The sequence below is a fragment of the Solenopsis invicta genome, chromosome 8 (genome assembly GCF_016802725.1).
Source record: "Solenopsis invicta isolate M01_SB chromosome 8, UNIL_Sinv_3.0, whole genome shotgun sequence".
In the NCBI taxonomy this organism is placed as follows: Eukaryota; Metazoa; Arthropoda; class Insecta; order Hymenoptera; family Formicidae; genus Solenopsis; species Solenopsis invicta.
In genome coordinates, this window is record NC_052671.1 from 6,151,114 (window position 1) to 6,171,418 (window position 20,305).

At 42.9% G+C, this 20,305-nt stretch overlaps 1 protein-coding gene across 2 annotated transcripts in view; it reads left to right on the forward strand.

The window, feature by feature from the left end:
* The window catches only part of LOC105196796 (bifunctional heparan sulfate N-deacetylase/N-sulfotransferase), a 317,002-nt gene that overhangs the window by 237,334 nt on the left and 59,363 nt on the right, over positions 1 to 20,305 (forward strand). For both annotated transcript variants that reach the window (XM_039452718.1, XM_011162913.3), the window contains one exon: positions 2,611 to 4,443. In XM_039452718.1, the coding sequence (XP_039308652.1) occupies positions 4,268 to 4,443 (176 nt within the window). In that variant the 5' untranslated portion in view covers positions 2,611 to 4,267. The remainder of the gene's footprint in view (positions 1 to 2,610; positions 4,444 to 20,305) is intronic.

Below are 20,305 nucleotides of genomic sequence, written 5' to 3' on the forward strand. Positions count from 1 at the left end.
CGACGAACTAAAAAGAAACGCACCAATCATGCCGCAAGAAACTTCGGGGTGTGACATTTCCCGATGACTGTTGTTTTTCCTTTATCCAACATGTGATAAAGCATTCATAAACAAGACTGACCATTCTTTCTTTATTCCAGCTTATCTGTTTTTTTTCTGGTATTTGTTACATTTATATAGCACAATTTTAAACTCGTGCGTATTTCAAAGTGCAAGATTGATTTTTTTTTTTATTTTAACATCAAAAACTTTCCTTGGCCACACAGGAGAGAAACCTCTCATAAATTATTAATGGCAATTTCATCGAAACTTCTCACTCGAAAAAGATAGAATTAAAAAAAGAAACTGAAATTGATTGCACGGTACGCATTTTGTAAATTAAAACCTGAATTGTACTCGGGTATATATAAGTACGTACGCCGTGGCGGTTCCGTATGTGCGCGTGCATGGTAGAATATTCTGGGTAGCTTGAATGAAATTGGATCCGCCCGGGCGAACCCGGAGAACGAAGAGAAGGAAGGTTCGCTAAGATTCTTCGGCAGAAGCGAGGAAGAAAGATGGTTTCGTTCGAACGAATAATCAGGAGGAACCTCCGGTAATCATTTCGTGCCAATCGAGTAGTTTCCTCGTGCAATCTCGGCCCTGGTGCACCTACGTGGCTTCTCTCTCTAAATCCGCGCACGTGATGCATCCGACTAACGACCCTCTCGGGGAGCCAAAACGTGTCTCTCGAATTAAGCACCCGGCACTGGGTAGATCGAGAAGGAACCCCGTAGGAATTATTTCTGCGCAATAAACGAATCGACGATCCGCGCGGGGCGGAACTCGCGAGAAAAGTTGCTTCGATGCGTAAGACGAAAAAATATTACGGGATTGAACGTGCCCGCGAGAATTTAGTATGAATGCTGTCATATATCTAAATAAAAGCAGAGTTCTACTACTATAAATTTTATTTACCGTCTTTGTTTAGTAAGACAAATAACTTTGAGGTTGTCTAAAGAACGTGGAATAAATAGCTGAATACATTTTGTGATATTATCTACGTGGAAGATTTAGAAAGATATTATCCTGGTTTCTCTTTATAGCATCTTCACAGCACCTAACATTTATAATCATATAAGCAAATGGTAAAAAAAGGTCAGAAAAAATATTTCTCCGAAGTATTTGCAAATGTTTATTTATCACTGATCACTTTTCACCATATTATGCGGATACTTTGTTCATTAAAAATTATTAACGCGACATTGACGGAACGATTGTCTGTTTTACCTTTCCCTCTAGCGCGTAACAATTATTCTATTTCCACGCGTCAAGCATTCGTTTTGCCGAGCGCCAAGTTTCATTCCGGGCGAACTGTCCCATCATTACACGTCAGCGAGTCAAAGAACGGAGGAGCTCGATCGAGGGGCCCGGCCGGGGCGATAGAAAGGCGGGGAAGGTATTGCCAAAGTTCGACGAGCTACCCCGTCCACCCATTAGCGTGTCAGTCATTCCGGTCGTGTAATTAAATTCCGTGCGCCAATGTCGTAGTGCGGAGCCCCGCACTCCGCGAACAAGTCTTTTTTTTTTTGAAGGATGCATCCGTTCCCTACCTCTTTCTTCCTCTTTGCTTGATTTCTCGAAATCAGCTTGGCGCGTTCTGTGGACGGTATCAATATTTTCCCTGGGAAAAATGTCGGGTCAGCTCCCGGGAGACGCGGGAAGTTGGGAGGCCAAGTTGCGCGGGAAGGGTGATATTCTTCCGGAGGGTCTCCTTGACATCGATTCTATCCATTTCCACGTTTTCCCGCGTTTCTTACCGCTCTGCAGTCTCATTTTCAATTTATCCCTGGCGCCTTTTATCGCATTTTTCGTTTCTCCCACCTCTGTATCAAAGGGTCCGGCGCGGCGCGGCGGCGAATAGGCTCGCGCGAGTACAACAGATAAAACGAAAGTTTGTATCGCCGCGGGGCCGCTCGCTTAGAGTGGGGAAAAGTCCGGGGAAGGAAGGGGACTGATTAATGGACTTTTTGCTGAAGGCGGATGTATATAACCGGTGAGAAAAAAAATTAGTTGAGAGGAGGCCAGTGGCTCCGAGAAGAAAGCTACACTGCTCTATAGCCGGTCGATTAATTGGAGTTGTTAGACGCCGTAATCATTTGGTTGCTGTTGTTTAATTGTTTCGAGATGACTCGTACGGCAGTTATCTCTTATTGCATTATTATCCGGTAGGATTGACTTATTAATATCTATTTACGCAATATTCTTAAAAATAATATTTTCCAATATTTAGTAAACTTTATTTACTGCAGTAGAACCTCCTTAATTTTGGCCCTCTCTAATCTTTGCATTCCTTCGCACGTACTTTCACAAACACTAATATCGTACCTCCTTCCCTTTATAGAATACCCTCACCACAGCACGAGTCTACCAATCACCGTGTACTTGCGTGAGTATTCTATAACTTTGGCATTCCGTTCTTATTGCCCCATAGCGTCAAAGTTAAGGAGACTCTACTATAGTTCAAATATAAATTAATGGCTGATATAAATGTACGAATACACGCAGCACCAATATTGTCACATGCTATATCACATTTTTTCTAATTTTCTCTTTCTACGATTGTTACAGAACGATACTATGGGATTTTCCAACGCTGCACGAAAAGGATCGTTGACACACAGAAATAAACTCCGAAAATTGTTTCGTGTAAGAAACACTGCGTCTGTACATCGTTCCTAATTGACAGATAGAGGTAGGAGCCAGCGGCGGGGAGTAACTAGAAGCGGGAATGAGAAGAGGGTCGGGCGGAAGACACGAAGCAGTGTTCGAAATTTACGAGTGAGTCGGTTTGCTTGCACGTCGTGGGGTCCAAGATGGTGTCTAGGGGCGGTCGTGCGCCGTAACAAATGGTTCAACCGTGAACCCGCTTGCCGTGCAACGACACCGGAAACAGGCGGCAGCTATCCGGCGAGCGAGCGAGCGACCGAGCGAGTGAACGAATAGGGAGAGGGCCGCAAGAATTCGCGAGGACACGGATGTGAAGTTTGCCCTGGCCATCTCTCGCGTGGCGAATTGTTCCGAGGCACGAAAGCCGAACGGCGGAGCTCGTTTACAACGAAATTGTCCGGAGACAAGATGATTCTGAAACGTCGACGATGAGACGGCATACATTTCTTCGCGACGATCGTCCCGTGAGAGAACGCGTTGCGATTTCCTAACGCGCGTTCGTGGGGACCTATAGGGATGACGAGGTGTCGCGCGTCTCGACGTTGAAATCTCGGTGACAGCTCATTCATGATAACCCGGCCAGATGGGTTAAAGAATCGCGGCTCGCGATTGACGGCACGGTCTCGTGCTGCTTGCAAAATGGCGATCATCCCGCGTTCTCGAAAGTGCAACAAGTGGTGTCTGGATTCTCAATGCTGAGACATCATCGATGTTACTCGACAGACGGACGAGGGGATTTGATCCGGGGCCGATCAGGCGTTCGCGACCGGTTGGATCGAGAGTCTTGAACAGGAGGATCGCCGTTGTTTCCTAGACTAGTACGCGATGCCAGTGGGATTAAGCGCGTCTAATGAACTTTAAATCCGTTTTGCCCGTCTCAAGTACGATCGTCTCGAAATTTCTTCGTTAGGATTTCCTTCGTCGGTCTAAATAGATTTACCTCCACCGGGGGGGGAGGAAAACATTCGACCAACGCACCGAGAGTCGAGAGGTCCCGGTCCGATGCTGTTCGTTAACTTCGGCAAAGAGTATTTCATTGAACGTGGGATCGAATGGTTACAGGCGACGAGTAACCTCGAGCTGGGATTTTAACCTGATTCTAACCTCTGGCTTCCCTCAAACTCGAGCATTTGCATTTATCGATATCGTCACTCCTCAAGAAGATACGTAGAAACATTGATTTATACAATAATTTATCCAGAATGAGGAAGAATCTAGTGTCATAAATTGATATATAAATATTAATGTTCGTTGAAACGTAGCGCGATTCAATGTTGCACGTTAACGCTGAAAGAAAGACTGCAAACGCGAGTACATGGCGACGAAGCCCATGCTCTATGCTGTGTAGACGAAAGAATGATCCCCGCTCGCCGGGGATCATCGACGATTCTTGGAGCTGCTACCTGACCTCTCGTCGTCAGATTCGTTGACTATAACGTAGCAGCATCGTTCGCACGCCGCGGGCAGACACGTCCCGCGAGTCGCTCGAGGACGGAGACTTCGAGATAATCCACGTCAAGGCGTTGTCGCATCCGCAGAGACGTCGTCGAATTAGACGATGGTGCTGAGGATATCCGCAAACGAAGCTGGCGTTCCTCTACTAGGCGCCGTCGGTCCGCGCTACGTCGTCAAGCAGGCGACGGTGAAGCGCTGCGTCGCGGCGCTACTGCTCGTCTCCCTCGGCAGTATATTCTACTACACTCACTACATCATCAGCAGTGGACCGCTGTCCAGGTAAGTCCGAACAACGTATTTGAGCAATTTTCTCTCTAGAGCAGGAGCATTAACGTTAATGCCTCGCGTCCCGCAGCCAGGCAGAGATTTTATTTCCACATTATTTTCTAAATCTTAAATGCGTTCATGAAGCTAGCGGTGATGTTTTATTAACTTTTATACAACTTTCAAGCGTTAACATTTTTCAACGAGTTCTACGGTTCTTGGTAAATATAAAAAAAAAGTTGTGCGTTTTTAATATCAAAAAATTGGAAATGAAAAATATACTAATTTCACGTTCCAATACGGCACACTCTTTTAGAAAATGTACAAGATCACTGAAGATTACATCTGTTAAAAGTTGTCATTAATTCTAATTTCTCGTTAGGCTAATTTCATAGTTATATAGCATTTCAAGATAAATTTTAACAATTAACAATTTTGCAGAGTTTTGAATATTCATAGCAGCACCACAGGCAGAAATGTGTCGTGCAGGCAATTTTCGGCATTTCTGGCAGTAGTTCTGGCTTGTTCAACTTGAGTTGTACACGGTTGAATTATTTTCAAAAGTTTTTTCCGCCTTATACACGTTTTTTAAACAGTTTTTATTTTTATATCCCGTCAGCATGACGCTGGTGGAAATGTAATAATTTTCGGCACTTCTGAAGGTAGTTCCGACTTGTTTAGCTCGAGATTTGTGCGGTTGAATTGTTTTCAAAGAAATGATCGAATTCTAAAGTAAGGATATTAACTTATCTCGGCATGAGCTTAGTCACGCTTCTCATTATATCTAAGGCTTGTATATCATCGCTGTTACATCGAGTTAATAAAACGTTGTCGTGCCAGCTTTACACATCTTAAATCTACATTCTGAAAGAGTGGAAATTAATATTTATAGATTATATTATGCGAAATATTTCATAGCTTTAAATAACACATTTTTTCTATTTTTTAATGATATTTTTTTAAGACGATTTAAATGTTCTAAATAGATTAAGTAGTTCGGAAATAATCTCTTCAATTCTGAGCTCCAAAAAACTCTGTTTGCTTGGGAATATTTATGATATTCGCGTAAACAGAATAATGCCTAATTAGCACAAGATTTTTACGCGCAGCATCTGCCGCTGACGGAACTTTCGCAAACTCTTTTTTACCCGATAATCCGACGTGTTCGTAGAAAAACGCTTGTACAACTTTTTTCGGATCGTTGACTTTCGCCCGTCTTGGTCAAGAATAATCGTAAGAATATAAAATGAAGTGCGCCAACTTTGCGCATTGCTACGTAGTGGAATTGCGTAAACTTCGAAATACGTGTAATTTCATCGCGCAGCGCTGGAATAATAGTATGCAAATGCGACGCAAAATACACTGTTAAAGACCGCGAAAGCGAGTTTACAAGGGGCGATTAGGATTGAATGGCAAGAGACGAGTCGTTTGACGATACGTGAAGTATAATGGCGACACTTTTAATTACTTCGTATGCAATCAAGCGAGGCAAAGCAGACCAATTAGAGCCGCGAGTTGGCTGACCGTCGCGCCCCGGCCAGTTCGTAACTCTGAAATTGCGTGGTCGCGTGCAACGTCACTGGTAGGGAATCTTCCAGCAGAAATCTCGCGCGTCGTAGACAATTTACATTGACGTCTTTTTTTTTGTTCACGTGCCAACGATGCGAAAAAGCGGAGTCGATTTAAACGAACGCGATTGGCAATTAATCCGCGGGAAACATCTCATCGTATCTGAGATACGTTTATAATAAGTTATCTCTTATGAGTTACAATATATAATTATAAAATGAATAATCTTTATTGATAGCAGCAACTGAATTCCTTTATTTGAAATAATGGTTTGTTACTGACCATCTCATTAGGGGAAGCGAGGCAACGATCTCGTGAGATAATACCATAATTAAGGAAATAGTAATGATACATAGATATTGATAATGGAACATCAACGGTCTTACGATCTCGATAATAGTCTCGATAATTACAAGCCGCTTTTATCGGATCCGGAGTCACGAAAAGCATTAACGCGACAGATAACAGACAGAAAAAAAGGTATCGCGTTTATAATTTTTTTCACAATTTCGCATGAAGATAACGAATGTAGTATTATAACATCAGCAGAAATTCCACGGAAAGCAATTTTTATTGATGCGATAGCAAATATCGGTAGTATCAAATCGCGTTGATCTAACTTGGCGGTAGCGTATTTCCATGTTCCGTAGTAATAAAATATTTTTGTCACGCAGCCAACACACCGTCCATTATACGCGAATATACGTGCGATTGTTATCAAGAAAATCGCATATAGGCAAAAAATTATACTAATTATTTTTGATAATCAGAGAATAAGAGACGCATTAAAAATTATCATTTACTGTGTCGCAGGATGTTTCATATCTTTAATTACGCGTTGCGTGCTGCATAAAATAAAGCCTGAAATGTTGAGTTAATCATTATTAACAAAAAATGATATCTTTACTTAACATTTTTCTTTTTTGCGGCAGAAAATTTCGCTCGGCCCCGGCTCTCTAATTTTATCGGAAAACAACGTTAAAAATTTTGAATGCTTTTTTCAAGTTGAGCACAGCGTCCTTTGATCATTCGCTTGGCAAACGAGTAGTGCGCAAACGAAGATAGTCGCGAATTTTAGCGAGCGCGGATCTCTTCTACCGTTGTAAACTATTCGAGAACTCGTATGGAAGCCTTCGTAGGAAGCACGAACAACCCGCGCAAAGGCGAAATAGTTTGTGGACTCAGCGAATTGGCAGGTACCTCCGGTCTTAGAGACGATCCTATTTAAATGTACGAGCGCAAGTATATCTATGTGCATGCGAGTCTACATATATATAAAGGTCATGTATATGTTTCCTTAATATAACTGGCTCAATTCCAGTTTTCTTCGATATCCCGCAGTCCTGTAGGATTGCCTGACTACGATGCCCGTCAGGCAGAGAAGTAAATTCACAGTTAATTAGAGAGGAGACGAACAATCTCACGATTTGAGACGCGCGCTCCATACTCTGCTTCCACTATTCTATTCAGTCCGTCTCCACAATAGTGAGACGACATGCGAGTACAGCGTTCACGGTATTTGTTGAAAAATATATCGTAATAATGATCACACATACTATATAGCGGAGCGCTTCCGAAATGTATATAATAGTACCTGAAACGAAACGTGTCGCGTGATCGTCAAGCGCCTGATATTTCCAAAGGTGCGGAAATTATATCGTGGCCAATGTTTTAGCCATTACATACACGCGAAGTTTCGCATTTTTCTCGCACGAGAATCGGAGCAATTAAAGTATAATTTCCCCCGTCCCCGCGCTACGCGACCGGTCTCGTTGAGTGAGAGCTTAACAAGTTTTCTTCGACACGTAGTCGACGAGATTGTTCTGAAAATCGAATTCTGAAATCTTCCACCGAAATATCGCTTGCGTCAAGGGAAAAAGTTCGGGATATATTTTTCATTTGGTAGTATCGCCGAATTGCAAACATTGCAGCTGCATGTGTGCATGTTTGCACGACCGCGAAACTCTTCCCCCACGACAGATCATAATTTACTCGACTGCAATACAAACGGACGTATCTGTTATCATAAAATATTCGTTATAATCCTGCAACACGTGCTTCATATTGGGAGCGACCGGTGGGTCGAGATATATGACTTGTTCCTACGATACTGTACCTAGAGACCAAGGGACCGGGGCATAAATCCTCGTACACGCACTATCGAGTTAGTTGATCATACCGTGATCTTACGCGAATCAATCTTAATGGCTGAACCGCGACACCGTGAAATCCTGTAGCCGATCGCGGTACGCGAGAATCCACTCCTATCGTCAATCATAGAGTTTAATACGCACTAGTACCTGGACATTGACATGTAATATCACATCAATGCTGGCAGCTTCATAACCATCTATATCTAATCCAGACTGGACAATCCCGTTGGTAAATGTACGACGATATCTTGGAAACTGTATTACGAGATTGTATTGCATCTCGGTATTTATAATTGCACTGCCAATTTAGATAAGACAAGACGGACTACGTGCAATTTATCGAGGTCCGAAACTACTTGGATTGATCATCTAATCAAGTTCAGTTGAATCTCATCCATCCACGTTAAATCCATGTAAACTAGATTGTTTATTCATCATCTCGAATCCGCTATCTTTCCAACTATTCAAATAAATTTTCGGCAAGTTGTAATTAAAACTTTTTTATATCCAAATAAATATGTTTATTCACTAACAAAAAACAATTTGAGTACTCGTAATGAAATATTTACTTGCGATACATAAATATTTATTCAATAAAAAATGATAGTTAAATTACATTAGTGATTCTTGTACTAAACAAGTATTTATTAAAATTTAGTAATTTCTTCTCTCAGTGTTGAAAAGATCTTTTAAATGTATAGTGCGCCGATGTATAAGGACGTTGTTACAGAGCAATAAATTATAAATTATAATTGTATTTCTCTATCTCGGTATTTTATACAAAAATATATAGCTAGCTTTTATGTAACAAATATTTTTCGCGACATTCTCAAAGGGCGTCAGTCAGCGACGTCGCTCCTGTAGCAAAATGCATTATCGCGATGGCAGTAACAAATTAGCGGAATCCACGGACGCACAACGTGGCAATTTTAGATCGCTCGTAGGATTCTGCTTCGTCGCGTCGCGATAGTGTCAGCTGTCGCGGCGTCTGCAGCTATGCATCGCCGTTTTTGTGCGCGAGCGCGCTATCGCGCGATAAATCGTTGTTTTACATTTTGGACAGTGACGCGTAAACGCTATTTAAAGTAGGATGCCGGGACACAAAGGCAGCGGCAGGAAATTTATCGTTAACGGTGTCGCGGCTCATTTTTTTTTACCGCCTCGCGTCGCGTCGCGTCGCAAGTCTTCCCCGCGAGAGCCGTGAAATAATATCTCTCGGACTTCCGTCGGTCGCACCGCTGACAAAAAGTACATTCATCTCCGTTGAATAATTCTTTCGCCATTAATCTAAGAAATCGCGATTACGCTGTCATCGCGATGTTCTCAGTGTATACACGTGTCAACGGTGGATGGAGAAAATTGCTCGCAACGATACTGTCGCGAAAAACTATCTACTGTTAAACGCGAGCGCGTATAAACATCCCGGAGTAAAGGCGGAAGCGCGACGAGATACGAAGTGCGACTTCATCTTTCTCTCTCTTTCTCTGTCTCTAGTAAAACGAGAAGCAATCGCTCGATCTATCTCGTGGCACAAACGTACGGTGCACCGAAGAAAGAGAGAGGCGCGTTCCCTGTCGTGGGACGTGAAATGCGACCGGATGTTTGTCGCACGCCCAATCAACGTCAATTCAAGCTTCTCCTCTCCCGGCTGCCCTTACGTCGGCGCTAAGCTTCCCACGTACGCAGTTCCTTCCTATTGCTAGCCACGCGCCTTTTGCATGATGCATCTTGCGATGCGTCCTGTTCTTGAACCTCGCCCGGGAACCGCGCCCATAAAAGTCGTCGAGCGCGATAAAACTTTCCTATCTGCACATATTGCGTTTCATACGTCTAATCTTCTAAGAAGAAATAAAATATGCGTGCATACATTTTCATATATTTACATTAAAGTGGAATAATTAATCGGTTTTTAATGCAGAAGAATAAATATTTTTACAAGCTTGTATTTTTTTAGTTTATAAAACATGTACAATTATTGAATCACTAATATCTATTTTTTCTACTTTCTCTTTTAAATTTCAATAAATTTTGTAAAATTAAAGAGTATAGAAATAAAATCCCAGAGTATTTTTCTTTTACATTTTATTAATACTTGATTATCGTCACAATATAATGATAAATCGTTTTATCGGTGTTTATCGATGAAAAGTATTGACGTCTTTTATAAATCTTAAAGAAGATTTATACGTGTATCAAAGTTTTATCATTACAACGAATTTTCTGACATCCGCGTAAATGTTAATTTAATTTCTGAACTTACGACGCCGCAAATTACAAGCAGACTTATAGTCCGGCTTACAATCTGAAATTAACTAATTAAATTGCGAGCGCCGCGAGAGCTCTACCGACGTGGCGACCAGTATCGCGAGTATCAGGAATAGAGTTTGTTCAACGTAGCGATGCATTATTCATCACGTTTATTCGCCTGCGGAGTTTCGATTATTTTTAACAATTATCTTCTCGAAGTACTAGTAATTGAATCATGAAAACTTGGACCGCAAATTTCTCCGAGAGTCTCTTACGAAATTTATTCCGACATTAACTTAAACTTCAACACTAGCTCGTGCTTAATTACAGACCTTATAATAATTAATTTTTCCGCATACAGATTATCATATAAGAAATGAATTGTTTACCGTTGGCAAGCGTGCAACTAGAGGAATTAGTTTGTCCTTATTTAAGAAAGGAAAACGCTAAACATTTTCTGCGTTAAATATTTCAACACATCGAACATGTTTCAAGTATTGAGCGTTTTACATTTTAGAAATAAATCACCGATGCAATTAGAAGTTTCTCAATATTTTTGTTGATTGAACGTACGACTCGTGTGTACCGGGGGAAAACAATTTCGAATGGAAATTGCGAAATGGTGGTATCAGCAAGGATTACCGGATAGCTGAAAGTTTAAAGAGGCAGAGACGATATACTGGCCGAACAAACATAATTTTCGACGTATCCCGATTTTGATGCTTGTTCTCCCAACAGAGCAATATATCACAAAAGAAAGTAATATATGGTACGGACTTCGCCCCCGCGAAGGATAATCGCAAAGGACGACGACAACGCAGAAGTATCTTTTGCTTTATCGACTTCCGGGACCGTCAGGGAGTGGTCGACGAAAGTCACATATATTTACTCTTACGACAATTCAGCCATCGGATTTAAACTATGGTCCTTGCGCATTTTCTAAAAATTGACTTTTTTCTTAATTTAAAGAGTGATCTCAAAAATAGCTCGCTTTTGATTCTAGGAATTGCGTCATGTGCCAAATAATATCTTATGATGAGACATTAATCACAAAAAAATTTCAAAACGAGGCGATTATTGGTTTAAGAGAGATGGGGAAACAAAGTAGTAAGAGTTCATTAAAGCGTCAGCCCATTTTGAAAATCTGACTTCAAATTCGTTGTCTATAGCCAGCAAAACCTCTGGATATAAAGTTTTAAAATATCGCATAGTCATCATAAATATTCGTGTTTTAAAACGTATGAGCTGACGCTTTAATGAACTTTGACTTCTTTAATTCTCCAAATTTTTTAAACGAATACTTGCCTCACTTTGAAAATTTTTCGTGATTGATGTCTCATCATAGATCATCGTTTGGCACAGAATTTAGTTCCAAAATCACAGGACCAAAACAGACTAAAAAAAAAAAAACTCCCCCGATTTTGGAGACACTTTTTTTGTCCCTATTATTTTAATAGTAGATAATATTTCTTGTAATTATATTTAATATCTATCAAAATAAAAAGCGCTAAGTGTATTAAAGCAAAGTATACGGATTCTTCTTTCATTCGCGTATTTTTTCCCGTCTTCCTCGCGAACCTTCTTACTGCACTCCGGTAACTTCTTATTTCCACGCACGACTGCACCCTAACCCGTTTTAGGCTCTCGTTCGTTGTCGTACGAAATTCCGGCACGGCGACATTTCGCAGACGGCATCGAGCGGTAATTGCCGGCGTGCCGACAAAAAGAAAAGCGAAAAGAAAGAAGCGCGTGCCGCATAGACCGTGGCGTAATTTCAGATCCTCCACCGCGGTGCCTCTCGCTTTTTATTCCCCCGCGCACTACTACGCCAATTTACGCCCGAGTCTCGCGTGTAGGTAGAGTACGTGCATCGTTCTCCGGCAAAGAGGAAAAGTAGGAAAAAGTAGGGTGGCTGCGGTCTCATTAGCGACGGCAACGGCCGAGCAAAAACTCGAGGAGCACTCGACCGAGAGCCGTCCGTCCGTTTAAAAGACGGAGGAGAGCCGCCATCGCCGCTGTACGGGGATTTAATCGGCTATCGTGAATACGCGCGTGCACACTAGACCGACACACAGACACACGGTAGGTAAAAAGCTCCGCAATTACGACCAGTTAAATGAGAAGCCGTGAGGCACCCGCATCGATTCCGCTACAGATCCCCCCTCCCCCTGTCCTCGCGCTAATCGCGATCCAGTCTAATCCGCGATCGCGAATGAAACGCGAACGCGTTTGCATCAGGATTCTTATTGGAGACGTTTCATTCTCGAGATGCGCGTACTCTGCTGTGATAAAAGAAAATGATGGATCGTGAAGTGCAATTCGGAACGAAAATGGTGCACTAATTACAATGCGTTATTTTAATCGGTTTTATTTTGCATTCTGCTTTGGTAAAAGGGTTGCTTTGATCAGATATCGCTGTTGCTATAAATGGTAAATATGGCACCTGGACTATTGTCATGCGCAAGCGTTTTCTTTTATTGAATAAAATTGCATTTTTACGTGATCGCGCTTTCCAGCGAATAAAATAGTGCTTTGATCAAAGTTACACCTGAGATCAAAGCGATCTCCAATTCACAATATTTTCTAGAATAACATACACTCGGCGTCGACAAGAAAACGCTTGACTCCTCGATTGGTCTCCCTAAAGTGATATCGATTTCCATCGTGACGAGATAACGAGAAAAATGATTCCTATCGAATTTTAATGAAAACGGACCGGTGGAAAGAAAGAAAAAAAAAAGGAACCGCCGCCGCTTTTACGTAAACTTAATTAAGCGCGTTATCTCGTCGCAATAACGAGCCGCAGATCTATTCACCACCAAATAATACGTGTCACGCGGCCGTATCGCAAATCGTCATGCATTCCGGTCTGGACTGTCGCTGCACAATGTGGTGTGCACATCCAGGCCATTAACATTGTCCTGTTGCTTTCGCGAGTGCGTGAGAAGCGACCCTAATTCTGTCAATCCTGAGGGTGGCCTCCGGTACGGGGAGGGGGGGATGGTGGTAGCCACCGTTAGTGTGCCGGCGATGTTAACTCGTAATTCTCATCGATTCCGGTGTAAATATACCCGGGAGCATGTACACCGGCCATGCAGGATTTCCGTTACGCGCTAGATATACCGCGGCGCGGCATGAATCGCGGAGAAACGGCCGGGCGTACAAAGGGGGATGAAACGTGCGTACGTGCGACAATCGAAACGCGAAATGCGGTTCGCGGGAGGGAGGAGGGGGGGCGGCAAAAGGGAGGCAAACCGATAACTTCCCGCCCTCCCTCTCCCTCGCTCTTCCTCACCTCCCCCTTTGAAGAATTAATAGCTGCGAGTATCAGGGACTGCCGCCGATATCGTTCGACTCTCCGGTTTGTAAACGAAAAGTATCGGACACATGGTGCGCGTTGCCAGTGTCCACGTACAACTCGTTTTTGTTTTTGTTTTTTGTTTTTTACGCAGAACACGGAATTAGCGAACGGAGCTATACACGAGCTTTGATACCGCTTGTCTCGAAATAGAGAAATGAATTTCCACTTTGGCGTAAGCGCGATTTCACCTGTACATTTGTGGATCCGTTAAACATGACGCGAGGATATTCTCGTCTATTGAGCTTGAAATAAAAAACTGTAGTGTACGAACGGGTTTAATAACTTCCCTAAAATTTCAATTTTAGTACCGTTATACTCGAGTCTTTATTTCTCGCGCTTCTTGGAATACGAGTCATCTCGAACTTGTCGATCAGTTAACACGCGTCGGAGCACTCCGCTTTTAATAAATTTCGGCAAGCGGTTCGACGCAGTCCAACTCGTATATATATTCTCGTACACGTGTATTTCGTTTTGACATCTCGACTGTCGTCGCTCCAATTTTATCTAATCAGTAATCACATTCGCAAATCGCGCTGTCACCTGTACACAGAAAAAAATTTAGTATCTAATCAACAATTCATATATAAGCAAGCATATATGTTTCATATATAAGCAAGAAGATTATAAATTTTTCTAAGAAGATTTATATTCTTGCTTATATATAAAACAATGAATTGTTGATTTAATATTAATTTTTTTTCTGCGTACGATGTTAATTTTTGATTTTCCTGCCTCATCGGTCTCTTATCTACAATATATTCTTGTGCTTACCACAGGAAGATACGCGATTGTTCCCGGGGAAAGTTTCGCGAGCTTTCGATTTTGATTTGTATCGCGATTCGGGTCCGTCTGCAGGTGCCTACGCGTAAAACAAGGTCCTGTCAGTCGCACGCTAAATCTCGCCGATAAACCAACGATCGCGCTCGCTAATCGTCCACTCGTAACATGTGATCAGACGCATCTACCGGGCGACAATCGGCGTGATAGCCTGCCAAGCTCATGGCTAGTCCTCGATTCCGTGATCCTCGGTCGACCATATGCGCGCACACACACATACACACACACGAAGGATATGCACGTCCGTTATTGGTCGTGGGTGGTTTCGGTGGATTTCGATGAATTAGCTGTAGGATATGACGCAAACGCACGGCCATTGTACAATGTCCACTTGCGGATATCTACGTATCGGTTGTGTGGCCATGCAAAGCTCCATTCAAAACGTTTGCGATACCCTTGTAGCCTTGGCTAGCGTGTACGTACAACCCGATACCTTGTACCTAATATCACGCACGCAGTAGGAAGCTACGTGCTCAAAGAGACTGTTTCACGACGAACGTCAACGACGAATTAGTCATCGAATGTAAAGCAAATATGATCGCCTTTAAGGCTTTATGCCAGTTAGCGTATGGGATTATGAATCAAGCGGAAAACCACGGGGAATTTCCCCCTTTTTTTATATACATTAATTTCAGTTTTTCTATTTACTATTATCGCATAAAATGGTGTAGCATTTAACTTCATTCAGCTTATTTTTACAACCATGCTGTATCAAAGTGGCATATAATGTCACGTAAAATGATGTACAAGTCTTGTATAGTTTTCAACAATATCATTGTTGTAACATATCCAGTTACGTAAATAACAATTTTTAAAGATTGGCGTTGGTGGCGCGGAAGACGGGAAATCAAAATAGAGTGTTCCATAGTTTATGAACTCCAAAACCCGCGGACAGTCCAGCGATAGAACTCTCTCCAACAGATTCGGTAGTTACTCCCAATACGGGGGCCGGGATCTTCGCGCATCAACGAATCCCAGCTCGTATCCGAACAGGCGGTTTCACCGAACTTGGTGAACTTGCAACACGTCGCGCGAAACGGCGGCGCGATCAATACGAAAAACGCCACAGGATTCACAGCCGAAGCGAGCGCAAACTGTTCGCAACTGTGCTCGCTCCCACGAGCGAAACTACTCATGGAAGAAATTCGCGGATCGCGCGCGCTGGCGAGCAACAATTAATAAAGCGCGCGAGGTAAGAGGTAACGCGAGCCGCGCGCGTAGCTCGCCGCGTTATCTCGTGACGTGCAATTCGTTGTGAAGGGCGTGGCTCAGGTGGATTTCCATGAATTAACCCTTGGACGCCGCACAAATCTCCTGCAGTGTCGCTGTTATTCTCCCCTATCTATATATTTGCGTGTCGGTGAGCTCTCATACACTCCCGCTCAGCTCGTCGAGATGTTATACCGTGTCCCATTTAACGTACGTGGCATCTGATACTCGTTGCGGGTACACACGTATACACGTACAAACACCTACCTGCGCGCGTACAAGCTGGAGCTCAACCTACATTCAGGTGTGCCGTAGGAAGCGAGCTTAATATACCCGTTAAAAGACTCGTGTGTGCAGCGGTGGTGCGCGGGTGGTGGTGGTGGTGGTGTGTACAGCCATGCGGTCGCTAATCACGTGTTTAATCATACCGCGTCTCGAAATTAACGCGAGAACGTATTGAGATACTTCCGCAAAGGGAGTTAAGTGGGTTCTGAGGGACCGACGCGGCGCTCGGCGCGGCGTTATGGAGCCCTTTACCGCACGAGTTTACTCTTGGAAATTGCGACGCAAAACCTGCACTCAACGCGCATTGGAGAATGACTCGAGAACTTGGCGTATATCGGGAAAAATATATGATAATTCTTTGTCCTCTATATAGGATTCGCATTCACTCCCTATCCGAGTCGATCAGATCAATCGCGTGTCCCTCGATCATCGAAACGTTTAAGGGAAATCGATACCATACGGTTTGTGAGATGTAATAAATATAAAACTGACGTAATGAAAAAAACAATATCGAACTCTGCACGTTGTGTCAGGACGTAAAATTTATAATGTCACATCTCTCGCGGTAATTGAGATCAATCGTGACACACAATTATGACATCCTCAATAATTGAATAGTTGGACGATGATTGATAAGCGATATCAATTGGTCCATAACATTCAATAACGCGCGCGGAACTGACGCTGAAAGAACGTTATCAATACTGTCGATACAAGCGCTGATCCTCAGATGGCAAATTCGTTTCCAACAACAATGTGTACGATGCGATATAAGTCATGTCGCACATCGGGGGAGCCAGTAAATGTATCGTATCGCCGTGAAAACATGGCGCGGCTGGATTTCTCCGCTCCTGGCTCTCTGAAAGCCGGACCCAGGTGATTTCTCGTCGACTACACGTCTCCCCCTCTCTCCCCCCTGGCTCCCGCTCAGCACGCGCGCCGTATCGCGCGACCGGTAAAGGGTTCCGAGGCGTACGGATGGCGATAAAAACGGATTTTACGCGAGAAGAATCGGCGAAGACACAAAGGAGAAGACAGCGACGATATGTTTCGAATTGTGCGGAGTTGATATACGGCACGGTCGGACATAGGACGCAAACCTGGGTGGAAGGAAGCCTGTGCGGACGGACAGATGCCGTTGGTAACTCTGGAGCAGAATGGGAGCCAATAATTCTTTGTGCCCAAGTGGAGCGCTTCCGTGTGGATAGAGATACACGAGGCAGTATGCATCCGCACATGTGTCTGTGTGTGTGTGTGTGTGCGCGCGCCTAGGTACACGCGCGTATATAAATTGCATCTCTCCCTTGAACGGTGCATCATGGTTGACTGATTGCGCTCTATTGATTAGGTTTCCAATTATTGGAAGCAGTCCCGGTTGTTTTCATTTTACCGTACCCCTTTTCAGAATCTTTCGACGACTGCGAAATCCTTTATTTGCCTATACAAAAGAGAAAGTCGACGAGACGCTGTATTACCTCGCCGAGCACGCCCGTATGGTCCCTCCTTTGACTCGATTCTTTCCGATCGAAGTCCGCGCGGGTCTCGTTATCGCGAGAAAATTATTGAATCTACGTGGTAACTTGGCGCGTGCGCGCATCGTGTAAATAAAAACGATTTGCTCGTTAACCGACGCGAAATGTTTTATCGTTTGTGCTTTGCACGTTTCTGGGTGGTGTTGTCGTCGAATAAATGTCGTTGAAATTGACGCCCCGCATGGACAAAATGAAAATCGATGAAAATCATGTTGCGAGAAGCTCGTGTATTTCACGTATTTTCACGAAGCATCTGCAATTTGAATAGCATGGCCGAGCACCATCGTGTCGATCGTCAAGTACTTATCGATGTAAACATACTTGATACTGGGCGTATCAAGGGATTTTCTATCGATAAGCCGCACTCTTTCACGTTTCTTGGCAACGACTTTGCATTATCGATGACACGATGGCAGATTCCGGCTTATCAAGCGACTGCTTATATATATATGTATATATCTCATTACAATAATTCCATTACGCCACGCGCGTCAATGTGAATAGGAAGAAACGCGGAGATTGAGAGACATTTGAAATTTTCTACGATAACGACGACGATCCTCAATTAATTCCGCGAATATTTCCATTCGTCACGAGTCGTGCATTTCTCACAGATAAAATTCAATTTTCTTTAATAGAATCAATAAGTAAATTTACTTTCTTATAGATAACTTGTTCGTGTGTATAAATTTTTATAATGAATCTTTCACGAGTAACTATGAAAAATCACTTATTCCTTTCTAATTGTTTTTCAAACTTTAAAAAAATTAAATTTTTGCGATGTCAGGTAGAAATTTATTTTAATAATTATATGAAACGGCGTATCAACCTTTTTTATTTTTGCGTGTATTCGAAAGTTAGATATTTCACTTGCATTAACGGTTATTAAAAAAATAAATGGTTATTGAGAGATTATTTTTCTGCCGAGCTTTTTTGCTGTGAATACATGAAAGCGGAATAGTTTTTTTTTCCGTTTGCCATTGAAAGCTTTTTTCAAAAATAAAAAAAAATATATATCATCGCGCGCTCGTTCACAAAATGTTATCGCTTCGGATAAAAAATATGACAGCTTAATCCAATTTTTTATTACTTTTATAGATCTGAAGCCATTTATAGGGAACACAAAATGTTATTATTAATATGAGATCTAAGTTACTGTTAGTCGAATTAATAAGGTATTAAAAATAGAATAGTTTCAAGGGCAAAACATGTAGCCTTATTTGCACTCGTATGATACTGTCTGCGCGAATTGTTATAATAACTATAATTGAAATAATAAAGTCAAAACTAAGCCGATTATAACATGGTGCCACTTAGTCTGTCGTTTAACGGATAAATTGCTTTCGGATGTATGAGATGTTGTAGCAAGCTCCTTTTCTGCGACATTGCAAGCAGATTAGCGTCGAATTATCCGACTGACCTCTTTGAAACCTTGCGGCACACTCGGTAGAGCCTTCCACGGCGGCACGTATAAGCACTAATTATAATCTAAATTAAGCGGGTACGGACCGCGAGAAAACGGTCACAAATAAGAGACTGCTACAAACTCGTACCTAGAATGCTCAAATGAAGTTTAGGTATTTTTGCGACAACCCCAGCTAAATTTATGTATTTTTTTTCATTAGTTTTATTTCATTGTATCACATTTATACCGTTCAACAAGACTGTGCGACTTGTTTCGCTAATTTATACCTTAATTTATGCACATATATAATTCTTTGCCGAATATAAGATCTATTCGTTTCGCGAATTCTCATCGCGAATAATGCCGTCAAAGCAACTGTCACGTAGTTACAGAGTCATGCATTAGACGCGGATGAAGATTGAGGAGAAACGCCGTCAGGAATTTTGCCAGTCAAATTCGAGCAGCTGCTGCGCCATTAGAGGCATTTCCGCCTAATTGTTTCAACGCCCGAGCACTCGAGTGTCGGCTCACGTTTTCCACAGGCCTCAGAAATTGCGGGCGTACCAAAGTGGCGCTCCTTTGACGACATATTAATCGTCGCCCTACCACCTTCGTCCGACTGTGATACCCACCGGCGCTTATTAACGCTTCCTTCATTTGTAATCTCGATTACAGCTGTACAACGGCTTCGTAACAACTCGCTCACGACTCGTAATTACGTTATATCGTTATTTTACGCAGTATTCAATTGTTGTAAGTTATTACGCGTGATACGACATTTAATAAGGCCTTTGCGCCGCGTATCGTGCGTACTCGCGCGGAACGCGCGCATTCAGACTCACGTTCCTCGTCGCTACCGCGATCGTGCACAGCGACACGCGGCACACGGATGAATAATACAATTATCGGAACGATAAAAATTATTGCGGATCCGCGAAGTAATTGAAATCGCAGTTTCTTTCCAGGAAACACCGCGCATTGTCCAAGCGGCACACCGATCGACCACGTTCGTGCATGTAATGCAGCGCGTTTACACGTTCCCGTTGTAAACGAGTAAAAACCATGCGGGAGCTCGTGTTCGCGTCCTCCTCTCGTGCAGGAGGGAGGAGAAGCCCTTTCGCGCAACTCGCACACCCCGCTCAATTTATCGCCCGTACTCGCCGGGGTTGCGAGTGTACTTCACGGATCGAATGGTCGATACACCGGGCCTCTAATTAGTGCAGTGCGAATTAAAAACTTCCGCACGGCTGAATGTAGAAAGTAAAAATGTCACATAAAC